A 21,084-nucleotide genomic window follows, 5' to 3' on the forward strand; every position below is an offset into this window, starting at 1 on the left:
TGTGTAATCCTTTTAGGTTAAAAGATTCCTATAAGGGACTTCCCTGGTGGTCCAGTGGCTAAAACTCAGCGCTCCCAATGTAGGGAGCCTGGGCTTGATCCCTGGTTAGGGAACTAGATCGCGCATGCCACAACTAAAGATCACACATGCTGCAAGGAAGATCGAAAAGGTCCCACATGCTGTGACTAAGACCCCTTGCAGCCTCACAAATAAATGAATATTAAAAAAAAAAAAATTCCTGTATATCTTACCATGTCATCGCCAACTGTAAGACCTACATTAATTAAAACCTTTCCAAATTTTAGCCTATTTAGCCTTGTTAGTTAATAACTTTTAGGTTACTTATATCTTTCTAAATCTGAGGTACTAAAATAATATATTTATATTGGACTATATTGACTGTTTTCTCATAACTTGAATCATTTTTCAGTAGAGGTGCTATTGGTATTCTGGGTCGTTATAAAAGATTGTTCTGCATATTGTGACATGTTTATCATCACTGGCCTTCAGCCTCATAAACTGTAGTAGTGTATACTTTTTGTGTACACTTCTCCCCACCCCTCATTTATTGGAACAAAAAAAAAGCTCTTATTTCCAAGTGTCTGAGGGTACAGTATCATCCTCAGTTGAGAGCTACTGCTTTAGATATATATTGTTTGGTTTGACTCTGGTTTATGACTTTGAGGCCAAAATTGAAAAATAAATTATTTTTAATTTGTGAGATTTTATTTTTAATTTTTTTAAATTCATCTTTAAATAATTTTGAAATGTTTTTCTTGTTCCTAAGTTGGTTTTTATGATACCACTTTTTCCTGTTTTTCTCCTATCTCTTGTCTGCCTCATCCCAGTCATGTTAGCTGATTCATCCCTTTTGTGCCTCTTAAATGTTGGTTTTCTGCCGAGTTCTGCTTTTTCTTGCTCTTTTATCTGAGTTCTCATGTCTATATAAGCAATCCAGATCATCTTCAAAGTGGAACTTCCATATCCATGTGGCCTTTGTTTCCTGCATATGTCTGTCCCTTAAGTTCTGTAAGTACTCCAGGTACAGAATGATGAAAATCTGTCATTTGTAGTCTGAAATAAAGAATCTGGAAGCTTCTGTCAACCTCCTGTCTTTTTCTTTTTACTCCTTCATATTCATGATTACTAGATTTCATAGATTTTTATTATCACTTGACTTTCTTTCCATCCCATTTGTCTTTTCCCCCCACTATCTTGCCCAAATGATTACAGTAGTCTCCTGCCTTCTTTGCTGTTTCTATTAGTTATCTACTGCCACAAAACAAAATATATTAGCCTATGAATTATATACACTAAAAATATTGTGTACCACAAAAGCCATTTTGTAATATTGGAATGAACTATGACTTGCATGGGTAGGATAGGTTAGGGGTGGTGGAGCAAGATTTATCTTGCAATTTCCCAGTAACCTTTCACATCTTAAACCATAGAGAGCAAACGGGCCAATGAGTTCTGTTTAGCCTGTGCATGCATTTTTCTCACAAAGTATGATTATCTCTTGGTGATATAAAATTATTGCCACTACTTAAAGAGATTTTACATAAAATCTGACTTTCCAGATTCTCTTACAAAAATGCATGATGTGGCAACACAGGCACCACATTCCCATGTGGGAACAATTGACTAAAGCTGACTATTGTCTGGCGAGACATGGTCCCCACTTTCCGCACAGCTTCCTACTGTCTTATATACCTCCCTTCATTCATTCATTTTGCCTGTGTGACCCCTACCACTGCCTTAAGGGTTTCTCAAGGAGGCTTCAGGGCTCTAGGTCCCTTACCACCAAAACAGCCTCACTTTAATTAGTTTTATATATTGGCCTCCCAAATAAGATTTCTCTGAAGATTTTCTGCTAACAACAGCTTGAGGATTTAGATTAAATAATAAATTTTAAAATGTAACTTTTGAACACCTGAAGGTAGAGGAAAGCCACTTTAAAATTTTCTTTAGATAGAATTTATAGGTAATCTCGGAGAAGGCAATGGCAACCCACTCCAGTATTCTTGCCTGGAAAATCCCATGGACGGAGGAGCCTGGTAGGCTGCAGTCCATGGCGTCTCTAGGAGTCAGACATGACTGAGCGACTTCACTTTCACTTTGCACTTTCATGCATTGGAGGAGGAAATGGCAACCCACTCCAGTGTTCTTCCTGGAGAATCCCAGGGAAGGCAGGCCCTGGTGGGCTGCCATCTATGGGGTCGCACAGAGTCGGACACGACTGAAGTGACTTAGCAGCAGCAGCCACAAAACAAATTACCCTGAAGTGTAGCAGCTTAAAATAACAAACATTTATTATCTCACACTTTCTGAGAGTCAGGAATCTGATTGCAGCTTAATTGAGTTACTCTAACTCAGGATCTCTTATGAGGTTGCAGTCAAGCTCCAGGCAAAGATCTAGGCCTATATTCAGCTAGGAATGGATGATCTTCTTCAAAGCTTACCCACATGAGTATTGTTAGGCCTCAGTTCCTCACTAGCTGCTCAGTTTCTCACTGGGTGGAACCCTCCATAAAGCTGCTTACTGTTGCTCAGCTTGCTTTCCCTAGAGCAGGAGTGTTCCCAAGACAGAAGTCATGGTGGTTTTTTCTTGGCTGTGCTGGGTCTTCTTTGCTGCTCAGTTTCTCTAACTGCAGTGAGCAGGCTTCTCATTGTGGTGGCTTCTCCTTTAGGGGTGCATGGGCACCAAGACACTTCGGCTTCAGTAGTTTTGGCTCTTGGGCTCCAGAGCAGGGGCTCAGTAGTTGTGGCGCACTGGCTTAGTTGCTTCGTGTCATGTGGAATCTTCCTGAACAGGGATCAAACCGACGTCCTCTGCATTGTAGGGCAGATTCTTAACCACTGAACCACCAGGGAAGCCCATTTTATAAATCTTGGAAATTACAAACCATCATATCTCTCTCGCGCACTTCCTCTCTTTTAATTATAGTTGATCTACAATGTTGTGCTAGTTTCAGATGTATAGCACAGTGAATCAGTTATATGAATACATATATCCACTCTTTTTTTTCTTTTTAGTTGTTTTCCCATATAGGCAATTACAGAATATTGAGTAGAATTCCCTGTACTACACAGCAGGTTCTTTAGATCATCATATGTTTTGTATGCTATTGATCACACAGACAAATGCTGTACACTGTTGGAGGGAACGTATATGTGGGTACAGATACCAACCAGGAGACAGGGATCATTGGGGGCCATCCTCAAGACTGTACCTCAGAGTAAGTAGATGATGAAAGGTTTAGAAGATAGCTCAAAAAACATTCTAGTTTATATCACTAGAGAGAAGTAAAATGAGAGAGACAACTTTGAAAATGAAATAGTCAAGATAAAGAAGAGATCTTTATAATAAAAAATAAAAGTTAATTAATTTAAAAATACCAAATTAGTAGAAAAATAAGAGTTCTCTTTGAATGTAGACCAGAGTGTGGAAAATTAAATAAAAATGAAGAAATACGAGAATGTCTTTAGAATTTGGCTAACTTAGAAGAAGAAGGAAAGAGAAGAAAATGGCAGCCCACTCCAGTATTCTGGCCCAGGAAATTCCATGGACACAGGAGCCTGGAGGGCTACAGTCCATGGGATCGCAAGTCAGACACGACTTAGCAACTAAGCCACCACATACTTAAAAGAGGTTCCAGAAGGAGAGGACAGAGATAGTAGAGGGGAGGATATAGTCCCAAAGGATAAGAAGGAAATTTCCTGGGGCTGAAATCTTGTATCTCCCTACCTAGCCCTACAGATCTTCCTCCTTTCTCCTGTTTCTTCTTCTGTCTTTTTGACTGTTATACACACACACACACACACACACACACACACACACACACACATATTTAAACAGCTTTACAGTGCTGTGTTAGTTTCTGCTGTACGGCAAAGTGCATCAGCCACACATATACATATATCCCCTCTTTTTTGGTTTCCTTCCCTATTAGGTCACCACAGAGCATTGAGTAGAGTTTCCTGTGCTATACAGTTGGTTCTCATTAGTTAGTTATTTTATAAGTAGTGTAAATATTGCCAATCCCAATCTCCCAATTCATCCCACTCCCCATCTTCATATTGAAAGTGCTAAAAAAAAGTCATGCCTACACATGCCTTTAATTTCAGAATTCCAAGGATAAAGAAAATAATCTAATGCTTAGAAATTAAAACAAAAACAAAAACAGTTAACCTTTCAAGCAAAACAGACTGTCTGTGCACTTCGTTGGCCAAATTGAAAGGAGGAGGTTGACACGTTTTTCTTTAAATATTTATAGGGAAGTTATTTTGAACTTAGTGTTCTTTACCTAGTCGAGTTTTCAGTCATGTTCAAGGCAAGATGAACATATTTTCATACAACTAAATATTTAGAAGATTTAAGGATTCTGCAGAAATGGAACCCTTTTCTCCACTGCTATCAACACTGGCCATAAAAGAAACTGGGCTTTACTACACTAAACTGAAGGAGGTGCTCTTGAACTAGGAATCCTGACCATAAAAGTGAAAGTTGCTCAGTTGTGTCCGACTCTTTGCGACCCCATGGACTACATAGTCCATGGAATTCTTCAGGCCAGAATACTGGAGTGGGTAGCCTTTCCCTTCTCCAGGGAATCTTCCCAACCCAGGAATTGAACCTACGTCTCCCTCATTGCAGGCGGATTCTTTACCAGCTGAGCCTCAAGGGAAGCCCAAGAATACTGGAGTGGGTAGCCTATCCCTTTTCCAGGGCATCTTCCTGACCCAGGAATCAAACTGGGGTCTCCTGCACTGCAGGTAGATTCTTTACCAGCTGAGCCACAAGGGAAGCCCAAGAATATTGGAGTGGGTAGCCTATCCCTTCTCCAGAAGATCTTCCCAACCCAGGAATCAACTGGGGTCTCCTGTATTGCAGGTGGATTCTTTACCAACTGATCTATCAGGGAAGCTCTGACCATGAAATGAATGTAAATAGAAAAAAGCAGACATTACCTATCCAAAACTATTTTAAAAAGTACATAAATTATAACATTTTAGGTGATAAAAATTGTCCCACAGAAACCAGCTATGAAGTAGAACACAAATACAGCACTTCAGATTGAGTTCTGTGTTCTCACCCAACCATGTGGGGTTATAAAACAAACTTGAACTGAAAATTTAAGAGCTGAGGAGAGAAATCAACAAAAGTTGAGGAAATAATGAAATGAAAATTGAGCTCAGAAAACAAATAGAACAAGACAGAATAATATCAGAAATCAATCATCTTAGTAGATGGAGAAAAGACATAGGATCTTTCCAAAATGAAATATAAAAAATGAAAATATTATTCTTTAAACTGGTAAAGATCATCTATAAGTCTCTTAGCAGCTATATCCCAGTAATAGTATGTTGGAAGCATTCAATTTAAAATTGGGACCAAGTATCTGTTTACACACCTCATTTCAGTTTCCGGCAGGTTTAGAAATTTGTTGCCTTAGAATTATAAGTAGTATGCTTATATTTTATGTGTGGTTATATCTCACTTTTTATCCCCAGTCCTACATATTTTTCTTCCATATGGATATTAAGGTGTTGATCCATTTTATAGGTCTTTTCCCATAATCAAGCTATAAAAATTACTTTGATACAATTTATCAAAATATATTAGAACCAACTGTGCAATACAAATTCATAGCCTTCAATTCATATATTACACAGAAAATGCTAAAAGTGTATGGTCTAAGTTTTTATTTCAAGAAATGAGGAAAAAAACGACAAACTAAACTTAAAGTAGAAGGAAGGAAAGACAAAAGACAAAATTAATGAAATACAAAATAATTGTCAATAGAGAAAAGAAAAAAGGGAAAAATTAGTTATTCAGAAAAAATAATATTCCTTTTTTTGTTTTCTTTTTGGTCTCCAGTTTATTTTGTTCTTTGGTTTCTTAGTTCTTTTATTAGATTCTTAGTTTTTAAATTCTTTTCAACATTTTTCTTTACAATCAAAGCTTTCAAGTCATATTTTTTTCTTTAGTTCAGTTGCTTAGTTGTGTCCAACTGTTTGCAACCCCATGAACTGCAGCACACCAGGCCTCCCTGTCCATCACCAGCTCCTAGAGTTTACTCAGACTCATGTCCATTGAGTTAGTGATGCCATCCAACCATCTCATCCTCTGTCGTCCCCTTCTCCTCCTACCTTCAGTCTTTCCCAGCATCAGGTCTTTTCAGATAAGTCGGCTCTTTGCATCACGTGGCCAAAGTATTGGAGTTTCAGCTGCAGCATCAGTCCTTCCAATGAATATTCAGGACTGTTTTCCTTTAGGATGGACTGGTTGGATCTCCTTATAGTCCAAGGAACTCTCAAAAGTCTTCTCCGACACCACAGTTCAAAAGCATCAATTCTTTGGTGCTCAGCTTTCTTTATAGTCCAACTCTCAAATCCATACATGACTACTGGAAAAACCATAGCTTTGACTAGACAGACCTTTGTTGGTAAAGTAATATCTCTGCTTTTTAATATGCTGTCTAGGTTGGTCATAACTTTTTTCCCATGGAGCAAGTGTCTTGAATGAATTTCATGACTGCAGTCACCATCTACAAATCTACAGTGATTTTAGAGCCCAAGAAAATAAAGTCAGCCACTGTTTCCACTGTTTCTCCATCTATTTCCCATGAAGTGATGGGACCAGATGCCATGATCTTAATTTTCTGAATGTTGAGCTTTAAGCCAACTTTTTCGCTTTCCTCTTTCACTTTCATGAAGAGGCTCTTTAGTTCTTCTTCACTTTCTGCCATAAGAGTGGTGTCATCTGCATATCTGAGGTTATTTGTATTTCTCCCAGCAATCTTGTTTTCCAGCTTGTGCTTCTTCCAGTCCAGCATTTCTCATGATGTACTCTGCATATAAGTTAAATAAGCAGGATGACAATATACAACCTTGATGTACTCCTTTTCCTATTTGGAACCAGTCTGTTGTTCCATGTCCAGTTCTAACTGTTCCTTCCTGACCTGAATACAGATTTCTCAAGAGGCAAGTCAGGTGGTCTATAGGTATTCCCATCTCTTTCAGAATTTTCCACAGTTTATTGTGATCCACACAGTCAAAGGCTTTGGCATAGTCTTTCCCATTCTACTGTTTTTCTCTATTTCTTTGCATTGATCACTGAGGAAGGCTTTCTTGTCTCTTCTTGCTATTCTTTGGAACTCTGCATTCAAATGGGTATATCTTTCCTTTTCTCCTTTGCCTTTTGCTTCTCTTCTTTTCACAGCTATTTGTAAGGCCTCCTCAGACAACCATTTTGCCTTTTTGCATTTCTTTTCCCTGGGGATGATCTTGATCCCTGCCTCCTGTATTTTTTTCTTAATACTACTTTTATGGTCATCATAGGTTTTGTGGTATGGAATGTTTTTCTTTTTCTTTCTTGGTTGTTAGTAATTTTTTTCTTTAATCCATGCATTATCTAGGAACTGAAATTTATATATAGTGAAGTTTTAATTTAGTTATTTATGGATTATAATCAGTGAAACAGCCTATAAAATTATTTTTAAAAAATTTTATGTGTTTGCCTGAGCTCTTAGGAAAAATTTATCTTTTTGTGAGTTGCAAGAATCTCTGCCTAGTAAGTCATAGACATTAACTTTTTTATTTTTTGGTCTGTGCCCCTTGGTTTATGGGATTTAAGTTCCCCAACCAGGGATTGAACCCAAGGCTTCAATAGTGAGAGCATGGAGACTGCCAGGGAATTCCTCTATAATTCCTGTGTGTTTTTAATTTTTTTCTTCTGAATTTTAAATGTTGAGAGAGTCTCTGGCAGACACTGTTGATTGGCTAGGCCTTACGCCTTTGCCTTGTGTTCCTCCTACTATGGAGGCTGGATAATTTAATATTCACTTCTTGCTGCTAAGGTGGCTGGGTACAGTACACATTCTGGCAAATACACCAGTCGGAGGGCATCTAGGAAGTTTTTTGCTTTCCAGATGAATTTAACTAATGTGCCTGGCACCCTCTTCCCTTTCTGCCTTTGACCAGTTGTAGGCTAAAATGCTAAAGTGACAAAAGTGTAGAGAAAGGTCTTAATGAGTCTCTGAACAAAACACCAGCCTTTTCCTACTTCTAAACTTGTTACATAAGAAAAAGAATCTAGTAATCTAAGCCATTGTTGATTGAGCCTAATGTTTTCATCCTCCTGATATAAGGATGTTTTAAAGTATTCAAATATGTCAAGTTTTTACATTTCTGTTTATTTTGCATTTTACTATGTATATTTTTGGTGTAAATAAATGGACATACATTCATAAATGATGCTTTTTTATCATTACATGATGTTCCTATCACTAATCCTTGTAACTTTAAATTCTTCTTTGGATGATGCGAATATTGCCACTCTGCTTTCTTTCAGTTTATACTTGCCTAGTATATCTTAAGCCATTAAATTTTCTTTTTTTTTTTTTGGTAAAATTGTATGTTGCGTAAAGTTTATCATTTTAGCCATTTTCAAGTATATGATTCAGTGGCATTGAGTTCATTCATAATGTTGTACAAACACCAACACTCTCCATTTTTAGAACATTCACATCTCAAGCAGAGGCTCTGTACCAATTAAATAATACCTGTACCTCTTTCCCCCAGCTTTTGGTAACCTTCATTCTGCTTTTTGTCTCTGAATTTATCTATTCTAGGTACCTCACAAAGTAGAATCATAGTATCTGTCCTTTTGAAAGGTATATTCTCTTCTAATGGGATGGTTTATTTAGGTTTAATATGATAACTGATATACTTTTTATTCCTTCTATAATTTACCACTTTTTAAATACTATTGTTTCTTCATTTTTCCTTTTCCTTTTTTTTGTTAATCTGAAAGTTTACTTCCATTAGTGGTTCCTTTCTGCTTTTCACTCTTAATCAGAAGTATATAGTATTGGACCTTCCCTCATGGTTAAGAGTCCATGCTTTCACTACAGAAGGTGCCGGTTCAATGATTCAATCCCTGGTCAGAGAAGTATGATCCCACATGTCCTGCCATGTGGCCAAAAAAAAAAAAGTAGTATATGGTACTACTGTTAATTAAAAGCAGCATACCTATTTTTTGCATCACGGTCACAGTATTTCTCTTTCTTTTTAATCTGCTGCTGCTGCTAAGTCACTTCAGTCATGTCCGACTCTGTGTGACCCCATAGACAGCAGCCCACCAGGCTCCCCTGTCCCTGGGATTCTCCAGGCAAGAACACTGGAGTGGGTTGCCATTTCCTTCTCCAATGCATGAAAGTGAAAAGTGAGAGTGAAGTTGCTCAGTCGTGTCTGACCCTCAGCGACGCCATGGACTGCAGCCTACCAGGCTCCTCCATCCATGGGATTTTCCAGGCAAGAGTACTGGAGTGGGGTGCCATTGCCTTCTCCATCTTTTTAACCTAAAGAAGTTGAAACCTTTGAAATACTTCTTACCTCTTGCTTCTTTTCTCATCCTTTCTGTCTCTCCATTTAAACCTTAAAAAATGTTCTTACTTTATCATTCTCCCATTTCCCAGCTCCTTGACTTTTTTAATATACTTAAGTATTTAAAGACAATTTCCTTTACTTTTAAAAAAATATTTAGTTTTTGGTTGCTTTGGGTCTTTGTTGCTGTGCATGAGCTTTCTCTAGTTGCAGCGAGTGCAGGATACTTTGTCGTGGTGCAGTGGCTTCTCTTGTTGTGGAGCATGGGCTCTAGGCACACAGCCTCATTAGTTACAGATCAAGGGATTATTAGTTGTGGATTGTGAGCTCTAGAGAACAGGCTCAGTGGTGTGGCACATGGACTTTGTTGCTCCGCGGCAAGTGGGATCTTCTCAAGTCAAGGATTGAACCAGGGTCTCCTGCGTTGGCAGGCAGATTCTTAACCATTAGACCACCCAGGAAGTCCAACAGGTCCCTTTTTAAAAGCACTTTGATTATATGTTCCAAAAGAGTGTGTTCTTATTCATTCAGACTTAATTTCAGATGTTTATTGCTCATCCATAATTCCTTCCCTTTTATGTTGAAGTGCCACTTGATGTAACAGACGAACCAGAACTACACGCACTTTCATTGGTAAATATCAGAAACATGTTGAGTAAAAAAAATTATTTGAAAATATTATTTGATATATTTCTATAATCAGAAACCCTCATAGTGTGTTGTAAAACTTGAAAACCCAAAACAGCAAATTCAGACTTAGTTACTTTTGGGGAGGAATGAGAGAATAGGATTAGAGAGAGGAACATAAAGGGCTTTAAGGGTATTATCATATACTTTTCAAGAATTGGATTAGCCAAAAATTCTTCTGGGTTTTTCCATAACATCTTACAGAAAAAACCCAATGAACTTATTGGCCAGCACAATATATATTATATTCCTCAAAATGTGTATGAGAATTGGCCAGGAGCCTCAACATGTTCTGTCTTGTGATGGTGAGAAGTATTGTGTTTCAAACAGGAAAGAGTGTATTGCCGATCTTCTTCCATGATGTAACAACATACAGAAGTACCTGGAAGTTGAGGAAAGGGAGCTGGAGAAGACATGTGGATCACAAGTTTGGCTCTTTCTTGGGTACCCAGTGCCACACCATTCTCTCTTGCCCTTACGAGACTCAAGTCACATTTGAGCCTTTCCAGCATGTGCCACAGTGGGTCTGAGTAAGCAGGGATACTAAGGTAGTCCTATTTTAGAGAGCTAGGGGACTCCGCTGATGAGTGACTTGTGCTCCAAAACGCTTCAAAACTTTCTTTACAAAATTTTCTTGAAACTGTAGTCTTAAGACTCTTGCTACTCAACCTTCTTTCTTCCTGCTCTTTCCCACAGGGCTTAGACTGGCATTGTGGGCTTCTCTCTTGCCCAGCTTCATGTAACTCACTTCCCATTGTCCCTTACAAACATTGCACGTGTGCTCAGTCACTCAGTCATGTCCTACTCTTTGTGACCCCCATGGACTGTAGCCACTTCTGTCCATGGTAATGTCCAGGCCAGAATACTGGAGTGAATTGCGATTTCTTTCTCCAGGGGATACTCCCAAGCCAGGGATCAAATCTGTCTCCTGCATTGGTAGGTGGATTGTTTACCACTAAGCCACCTGGGAACCCCTCACAGGCATTACCTTCAATAAATCTTTTGCCATGTCTGATCCCGGCTCTTTCTCAGAAGACCTAAACTAATACATAGGTCAGTATGTGTAAAGTCCTTGGCAGTCAATACATGCAAGTTTGTGTAACAGTAAATTAAGTAAGAGAAGATGGTAATTTTGATTGTGGTAGTGGTGATGGATGGAAATGTCCAAATTGCAGAGACACTTAGGTGATGGATACAATAAGACTGAATGAATAAAAAAGTTTGCCCAGTTTCTTGCTTCACACTTGACATGCACATTGAGTGGTTAATAGTTCACTGTGTACACCCTAGTGATCTACAGCTCTTTACTCCATTGTGACTTTTTCATAAAATGGCCTTCCTTCACCCTCTTACATGTTTGTCTGGCAAAATCCCACTTGTTCTTTGAGATAAACTTAGAAATCATCTCTTCCAGGGAGTCTGCCCCTTTTCTCTTTACCTCTCATTTCCACCCTTTCCTTTTTCTTGGGTTCCTAAACCATCTTATGTTTATAGGCTTAGTAGTTGTAAACTTATTGAAATATAATCAATCTATTTTTGTATCAGTTTTTTCTTTTAAACTCTAGATTTCTTTAGCCATGAGGTGAGATTGCAGAGGTATTACAGAGGTCAGTTAACTATTTTGTACTTTATTCAAAGAACAATAGGAAACCATTGGAAGATTTTAAATATAGAGGTGGGCGTGCTTGCTAAGCCGTTTCAGTGTGTCTGACTCTTTGTGACCCCATGAACTGTAGCTTGACAGGCTCCTCTGTCCATGAAATTTTCCAGGCAAGAATACTGGAATGAGTTGCCATTTCCTCCTCCAGGGGATCTTCCTGACCCAGGAATCAAACCCCGAGTCCCTTAAGTCTCCTGCATTGGCAGGCAGGTTCTTTACCTCTGGCGCCTCCTGGAAAGCCACAAATACAGAGGCAATAAGATGTAATTTGAATTTTATGAAGATCATTTTAGCTACTGTTGGACTGTTGGATGGTTTGGAGAGGTGCAAGAGTAAATTAAGAGAAAACAGTTTGATGTGGGCTCTGGAGCCCAGTTGCCTGTGTTCAGTATGTACTAGCTGTGTAATCTTGGGAATGTTACATAACCTTTCTTTGCCTCAGTTTCCCCATCTCTAAGATAGCAATAAAATTGTACTATATCAGAGTTGCTGTGAAGGTTGAGTTAAAACAGCTTAGAATAGTATTTAGCATATAGTAAGCAGTTGGGAAGTAGATGGGGAAACAGTGGAAATAGTGGCAGACTTTATTTTTGGGGGCTCCAAAATCACTGCAGATGGTGATTGCAGCCATGAAATTAAAAGACGCTTACTCCTTGGAAGGAAAGTTATGACCCACCTAGATAGCATATTCAAAAGCAGAGACATTACTTTGCCAACAAAGGTCCGCCTAGTCAAAGCTATGGTTTTTCCTGTGGTCATGTATGGATGTGAGAGTTGGACTGTGAAGAAAGCTGAGCGCCAAAGAATTGATGCTTTTGAACTGTGGTGTTGGAGAAGACTCTTGAGAGTCCCTGGGACTGCAAGGAGATCCAACCAGTCCGTTCTAAAGGAGATCAGTCCTGGGTGTTCTTTGGAAGGAATGATGTTAAAGCTGAAACTCCAGTACCTTGGCCACCTCATGTGAAGAGTTGACTCATTGGATAAGACTCTGATGCTGGGAGGGATTGGGGGCAGGAGGAGAAGGGGACGACAGAGGATGAGATGGCTGGATGGCATCACTGACTCGATGGACATGAGTTTGAGTGAACTCCGGGAGTTGGTGATGGACAGGGAGGCCTGGCATGCTGCAATTCATGGGGTTGCAAGTGAGAAGGCAATGGCACCCCACTCCAGTACTTTTGCCCGGAAAATTCCATGGATGGAGGAGCCTGGTAGGCTGCAGTCCATGGGGTTGCTAGAGTCGGACACGACTGAAGCGACTTAGCAGCAGCAGCAGCAAGTCGGACACGACTGAGCGACTTCCCTTTCACTTTTAACTTAACTGAATTAAAGTCAGTGTGCCTTTCCCATGGAGAAGGAAATGGCAACCCACTCCAGTGTTCTTGCCTGGAGAATCCCAGGGACGAGGGAGCCTGGTGGGCTGCCGTCTATGGGGTCGCACAGAGTCGGACACGACTGAAGCGACTTAGCAGCAGCAAGTTGGACACGACTGAGCGACTGAACTGAACTGAAGCAGTTGGAGGGCTTTCCCTGGTGATTCAGATGGTAAAGAATCTGCCTGCAATGCAGGAGACCTGTGTTCTATCCCTGGGTCGGGAAGATCCCCTGGAAAAGGGAATGGCAACGCACTCGAGTATTCTTGCCCTGAAATCCCATGGACAGAGGAGCCTGGCAGGCCCCAATCCATGAAGTTGCAAAGAATGTGACACAGCTGAGCAGCTGACACACAAGCAGTTGGATGAGGCTTCTCAGGTGGTGCTAGTGGTAAAAAAACAAAAACCTGTCTGCCAGTGCAGGAGATGTAAGAGACGTGGGTTCGATCCTTGGGTTGTGAAGATCCCTCGGAGGAGGGCATGGCAACCCACTCCAGTGTTCTTGCCTGGAGAGTTCCATGGAAGAGGAGCCTGACCGGCTACAGTCCATAGGGTCGCAAAGAGTCAGACATGACTGAAGCGATTTAGTACAGCACGAGCAGTTGGATGTTACCTATTATGTTGTTATTTAACAAATATTTGTGTGCTTAACTACATCTACTCTGGACCAGATGCCACTATTAAGCTGAATTTAACAAATGATGAAAACAAGTTCAAATGAATATATAGGTGAAACTTTGGGTTATAATTATGCCCCTAAGAATCTGAATATAAAACAAACTATTTGGCCATTATTATATGATAGAATTCTAGAGAGAATTTTTTTGGCCTTTTTTTTAATCATAATGTAGATTTTAAAATGTATATAGGGCTCTATAAAGTACTGGGGAACATTTTTTGAGTAAGAGAATCCCCAGTATAAGACTATATTCCCTGGTAGCTCAGCTGGTAAAGAACCTGCCTGCCAATGCAGGAGACACAAGAGACTGGGGTTCAGTCCCTGGGTGGGGAAGATCCCCTGAAGAAGGAAATGGCAACTTTTCCAGGCAATTTTTGCCTAGAAAATTCTGCAGAGGAGACTGTGGGGCCCCAGTCCGTGGGGTTGCAAAGAGTCAGACTCGACTAAGTGCTTGTGTGTGATTGCTTTACTGTGATTGCTTTACAGTGTTGTGTTTCTGCTGTACAGTAATGTGAATCAGCACCCGTACACACAGTATGAGACTCTAGCTTTTGGTATGTTTCCCTGCTCTACTATGTAGTAATTAAAAAACTCATTCTGTGAACATGTATTAATATTAAATATGTTTCTATAATGAATGACCTTTTGGGTAAAATATGTCAGCTTTAGAGTTTAAAGAGCTTTTGTTTCTGTTTACTTTGTTGTTGTTTAGTCGCTAAGTCATGTTTGACTCTTTTGCAACCCCACAAACTATAGCCCATCAGGCTCCTGTGTCCATGGGATTTCTCAGGCAAAAATACTGAAGTGGGTTGCCATTTCCTTCTCCAGGGGAATCTTCCCGACACAGTGATCAGACACAGGCAGATTGTTTCCACCAAGCTGCCAGAGAAGCCCACTATTGATTTTTTTATTTGAATCGATTATAGGTTTTTTTTTTTTCCCCAAAAAGTTAAATTTTGTATTTTGTTGTATTAGAAAGTTGAAATAGTCACTCTTTTCTTTCTTTTTTTCTTCTTAATTTTTTTAGATATATCTTTTAAATGGACTGTAATTGCTTTACAATGTTGTGTTAGTTTCTGCTGTACAGTAACGAGAATCAGCAGTGAGTATATGTGTATTCTAAATAAAGGAGACACAGTGATAATTGCTGTGTAAATGTGATGAATATTTGGGAGAAATTTGGAGTTTTGTTGTAATAGTATTTAAATTACTAACTTTCTAAAAACGGATAGTTTATATGTATATATATATTGTGTTATATATTAAAGAATTTATATTTGTCTTTGCACAAGAAAATTTTGGTAGTATTTAACTTTGGAAGTCTGATTAGGAGATGCTTTTGTAATTTATAAATTTAATCAATAAAGTGGCAAAGATTTAAGGAAAACTGTAACAAAGAAAATAAAAATAGAAGCAAGTGTACTTGTATGAGAAAGCTTACAAAGAATGCTTTGTTCATATGAATGGATTCAAGCACCCTTAGCATGATCCATGGAAACAGTATTGAAACAAAAAAGTTTTGTGTTTGTTCTTGTTCCAGTGTTAATGTTTGTTTACCTGCTTTATTTTTTACAGGGATGTACATGCAGTCTGTCTCTGGGATGATAAAGGCCCAGCAAAAATTCATCAGGCTTTGAAAGAAGATATTCTTGAGTTTATTAAGCAAGCACAGGCAGTAAGTTTTGTATCTATATATTGTTTAAGACTTTACTCAGTATCATCCTGAAGTAATTTTAAAATATCACATAAACTTTTGACACACTTGCTAGTTAAAATTTTTTAATGAAATGATAGTCATTTATTGTTTTCTCTTCCCACAGTGGCATTTCTTTCAAACAAATAGTTACCTCAATTAAAAGATGCCATAAAGAATTTCATTCTTATACATTCTTAAGAATCCCCCCACCATTATTATTGGCCACACATCAGTCCACATAAATCTTTTCTTTTCTCACAATTAATACCTGTTTTCAGGCTGAAAGTAGTTTTTTTGATTCTGAATAATTGTCTGACTGTATAATTCTTGGACTGTCCTTTGCATTGCTCCTGATGAGCTGAAATTCAGTACTCTTGGGTTGGTACTGTGTATACATGTTTAATATTAAAATGAAGGCAGAGCTCATTTAGGTATTTGTTTGTTTTGTCTTTACTGACACTTTTTGTCTTTTGGGAAAAATTAATGCAGAGGTAAAGTGTTATTTCAGATCAACTCTGGCATCACTGATGCATTGTTTATCACTTTGAAGAAGACCTAAGAACATAAGGTTACTTTCCTTTCTATAAAATAAAGTTTGAAAAATAGAGTTAGAATTTCTTATTCTTTATTTGAATTTTTGCATTGTTATCTTCTACAACATTAGTAAAAGTCTGTTAGAAATTTTGTTGAATATTAATGTGTTAGCAGTTGGAAATTAAAAATGAATATATGACTTGAAGGAAGATACTGAAATTGAATATATGATTGGTATATATTTAATTCTGATGACATAAGGATGATGTCACATTGGATATTACTTAACAAAATGAAATGTCTTACTCTTGATACCATTAATTCTGCCATGTTGATCAGTGATTTTTTAAAAATTAGAGTTTTATAAGAAAATTATAAAATTATAAGAAAATTATCTTTTAATGAAAATAAATCATCTCAAGTTTGCTTAGAAAAATTAAATCTTTCAATATCACAATTTTTTTTCAATATCACAATTTAATCAAAACATACATTTTTCTAGAACTGTTTAAGGAAAAACGGTTTCTTCTTGCATTGGAAAGCATATCAGCTTATCTGTTAATGACTTTTGATGAGGATAAATCATGTTTATTTCAAGTCAATAAAGTATTATTCTTTAGTTTCTGGAAATGGGCTCAGAAGGAATCATCTTAGAAATATTTAGAAATATATTCCATACTAGAAAACAAAATATATTAAGTGTTTCTCTGTAACTTGATCTGAAACAGTTTGGAATGTAGGCCTTAGCAAGAACTTGAAGCTAGGATTTAGCGCCAGTAATTCAGAGCTGTTAAATTTCAGGACAAGCAATGCCAGACATAAGTATATAATTTTAAAACATTTTCAAAACTTTTAAGAAGATATAGCTTTGTGAGTTTAGTAAACTCAATTACTAGACTAATTGAACTTACCTTGTTGCTGCTGCTGCTAAGTTGCTTCAGTCATGTCCAACTCTGTGCGACCCCATAGACGGTAGCCCACCAGGCTCCCCCATCCCTGGGATTCTCCAAGCAAGAACACTGGAGTGGGTTGCCGTTTCCTTCTCGAATGCATGAAAGTGAAAAGTGAAAGTGAAGTCACTCAGTCGTGTCCGACTCTTCACGACCCCATGGACTGCAGCCTACCAGGCCTCTCTGTCCATGGGATTTTCCAGGCAAGAGTACTAGAGTCGGGTGCCATCGCCTTCTCTGGCTTATCTTGTTCAGTTCAGTTCAGTTGCTTAGTCGTATCCAACTCTTTGCAACACCATGAATTGCAGCATGCTAGGCCTCCCTATCCATCACCAACTCCCGGAGTTCACTGAGACTCACGTTCATCGAGTCAGTGATGCCATCCAGCCATCTCATCCTCTGTCGTCCCCTTCTCCTCCTGCCCCCAATCCCTCCCAGCATCAGAGTCTTTTCCAATGAGTCAACTCTTCGCATGAGGTGGCCAAAGTACTGGAGTTTCAGCTTTAGCATCATTCCCTCCAGAGAAATCCCAGGGCTGATCTCCTTCAGAATGGACCGGTTGGATCTCCTTTCAGTCCCAGGGACTCTCAAGAGTCTTCTCCAACACCACAGTTCAAAAGCATCAATTCTTCGGCACTCAGCCTTCTTCACAGTCCAACTCTCACATCCATACATGACCACAGGAAAAACCATAGCCTTGACTAGATGGACCTTTGTTGGCAAAGTAATGTCTCTGCTTTTGAATATGCTATCTAGGTTGGTCATAACTTTCCTTCCAAGGAGTAAGTGTCTTTTAATTTCATGGCTGCAGTCACCATCTGCAGTGATTTTGGAGCCCCAAAAAATAAAGTCTGACACTGTTTCCACTGTTTCCCCATCTATGTCCCATGAAGTGGTAGGACCGGATGCCATGATCTTCGTTTTCTGAATGTTGAGCTTTAAGCCAACTATTTCACTCTCCTCTTTCACTTTCATCAAGAGGCTTTTTAGTTCCTCTTCACTTTCTGCCATAAGGGTGGTGTCATCTGCATATCTGAGGTTATTGATATTTCTCCTGGCAATCTTGGTTCCAGCTTGTGTTTCTTCCAGTCCAGCATTTCTCATGATGTACTCTGCATAGAAGTTAAATAAGCAGGGTGACAATATACAGCCTTGACGTACTCCTTTTCCTATTTGGAACCAGTCTGTTGTTCCATGTCCAGTTCTAACTGTTGCTTCCTGACCTGAATACAGATTTCTCAAGAGGCAGGTCAGGTGGTCTGGTATTCCCATCTCTTGAAAATTTTCCACAGTTTATTGTGATCCACACAGTCAAAGGCTTTGGCATAGTCAATAAAGCAGAAATAGATGTTTTTCTGGAGAACTCTCTTGCTTTTTCGATGATCCAGTGGATGTTGGCAATTTGATCTCTGGTTCCTCTGACTTTTCTAAAACCAGCTTGAACATCAGGAAGTTCACAGTTCACGTATTGCTGAAGACTGGCTTGGAGAATTTTGAGCATTACTTTACTAGCATGTGAGATGAGTGCAATTGTGCGGTAGTTAGAGCATTCTTCGGCATTGCCTTTCTTTGGGATTGGAAGGAAAACTGACCTTTTCCAGTCCTGTGGCCACTGCTGAGTTTTCCAAATTTGCTGGCATATTGAGTGCAGCACTTTCACAGCATCATCTTTCAGGATTTGAAATAGCTCAACTAGAATTCCATCACCTCCACTAGCTTTGTTTGTGGTGATGCTTTCTAAGGCCCACTTGACTTCACATTCCAGGATGTCTGGCTCTAGGTCAGTGACCACATCATCATGATTATCTGGGTCATGAAGATCTTTTTTGTACAGTTCTTCTGTGTATTCTTGCCACCTCTTAATGTCTTCTGCTTCTGTTAGGTCCATACCATTTCTGTCCTTTATCGAGCCCATCTTTGCATGAAATGTTCCTTTGGTATCTCTGATTTTCTTGAAGAGATCTCTAGTCTTTTCCCATTCTGTTGTTTTCCTCTATTTCTTTGGCTTATCTTGTTGCTGCTGCTGCTGCTAAGTCGCTTCAGTCGTGTCCGACTCTTAGCAACCTCATCGACTGAAGCCTACCAGGCTCCTCCATCCATGGGATTTTCCAGGCAAGAGTACTGGAGTGGGGTGCCATTGCCTTCTCTGCTTATCTTGTTAGGAAGGACCAAATCTCCCAAATGGGACAGGTAGTGAGCCTTAAAATGTTTATTATAGCATTATTTTAAATGACAAAAAAGGAAAGTAAAAATAAATGTGCAGTGCTTAGAAAGTTATTTGGATATTGAATTTTTTTCTTTTTTAAAGATTAACATAATTCTTCTATTGGTACATAATTCTGTTACTTAGCATTTTGGGCTAGGCTCACCTGAGTTTGCCTAAGCTTATTAATGTGGCAGCAATAAGGTGGTGGATCTGCAGGGACTGGATGGTCTAAGAGAGTTTTTTTCATATTTCTGGTGTTTGGCACTGTACTGGCTTCCTTCTGGGGCTTCTTCCCCCTCATGTGGTTTCTTGTTCTCAAGGAAACCAGTCTTTGTGGTGATAGTGGAGTCTTGCAAACCTCTTGAGATCTTGGCTCAGAAGTATCAGAGTCACATCTGCAGCATTCTGTTGGTCATAGTTAATCACAGGACCTGCTAAAGTCCAGTGGAGAAATAGATTAGGATCTTTTTTTAAAAAAATTGAGATAAATTTGCATACCAGAAAATTCCTTTTAAAACATGTATAATTTTGTGTGTTTTAGTATATTCATTAAGTTATATAACTATTGCCTAATTTTAGAATATTTTTATCAGCCCAGATTGGAGAAGGAAATGGTAACCCACTCCAGTATTCTTGCCTGGAGAATTCCATGAACAGAAAAGCCTAGTGGGCTACAGTCTGTGGGGTCACAAAGAGTCCAGCAAGACTGAGTGACTAACACATACATCAGCCCAGACATTAATAGAAACTCTGTACCCATTAGCAGTTACGCCCCCATAAACTCTCCCTTCCCTTTGGCAAACAGTAATCTACTTTCTGTTCCTGTGGATTTATTTATCCTAGATATTTCCTATAAATGGAATCCTATATATTTGGCCTTTTATGACTGGCATCTTTCACTTGGAGTAATGTTTTTCAGGTTTCATCTATGTTGTACCATTTAGCACTATTTCATTCCTTCTTATGGGTGAGTAATACTTCATTGTATGAAAGTGAAAGTGTTAGTCACTTAGTTGTGTGTCTGACTCTTTGTGATCCCATGGACTGGATGGAGCCCACCAGGTTCCTCTGTCCATGGAATTCTCCAAGCAAGAATACTGGAGTGGGTTTCCATTTCCTTCTACAGGGGCTCTTCCCAACCCAGGGATTGCATCCAGGTCTCCCACGTTGCAGGCAGACTCTTTACCAACTGAGTCACTGGGAAAGACCTATTCCATTGTATGACTATGCTGTATTTTGTTTACCTATTTGTCATTGATAGACATTGGAGTGTTACTACTTTTTCTCTATTTTGAATAATGGTGCTGTGAACAAATATTTGTGCCCAAGTTTTGTTTTAGGTATAATTGACATATAACATTATGCTAGTTTCAGGTATACAACATAGTTATTTGATATTTGTATATTTTGTAAAATGATATGTACATATTGCAAAATGATCACCACAATAAGTCTACTTCATATCCATCACCACACATAGTTACAAAATTTTTTTCTTATGATGAGAACTTTTAAGATTTACTTTTCTTAGCAGCATTCAAATGTGTGCTACTCTATTACTAACTGTAGTCACCATGCTGTATTGAGTTGGCCAGAAGGTTCCTTTTGTTTTTAAGTAAAAATAAGAGATACATTTTTCATTTTCACCAAAAACTTTATTGAACAACGTATTCACTTTGTTCCATTTGTTGTTGTTGTTTAGTCGGTAAGTCATGTTCAACTCTTTGTAGCACTGTTGATTGGCAGGAGAATTTTTTATTGTTGAGCCACCAAGGAAGACCCTTTTATGCCAGTACCATACTGTTTTAATTACTAGCTTTGTAAAATAATTTGCAGTCAGGAAGCATGATGCCTCCAGCTTTGTTATTTCTCAGGACTACTTTGGCTATTCAGGGTCTTTTATAGTTCTACA

General features: G+C 38.8%; 1 protein-coding gene across 6 annotated transcripts in view; it reads left to right on the plus strand.

The window, feature by feature from the left end:
* The window catches only part of CUL5 (cullin 5), a 130,138-nt gene that overhangs the window by 39,524 nt on the left and 69,530 nt on the right, over positions 1–21,084 (plus strand). For 4 of the 6 annotated variants that reach the window (XM_055547793.1, XM_055547794.1, XM_055547792.1 and 1 more), the window contains one exon: positions 15,362–15,461. The exons of 1 other annotated variant lie outside the window; for it this stretch is intronic. In XM_055547793.1, the coding sequence (XP_055403768.1) occupies positions 15,362–15,461 (100 nt within the window). Of the gene's footprint in view, positions 1–14,321; positions 14,341–15,361; positions 15,462–21,084 lie in introns of those variants that run through there. One more of the 6 variants, XM_055547795.1, reaches the window with a different exon arrangement.

The sequence above is a fragment of the Bubalus kerabau genome, chromosome 15 (genome assembly GCF_029407905.1).
Source record: "Bubalus kerabau isolate K-KA32 ecotype Philippines breed swamp buffalo chromosome 15, PCC_UOA_SB_1v2, whole genome shotgun sequence".
Taxonomy (NCBI): Eukaryota; Metazoa; Chordata; class Mammalia; order Artiodactyla; family Bovidae; genus Bubalus; species Bubalus kerabau.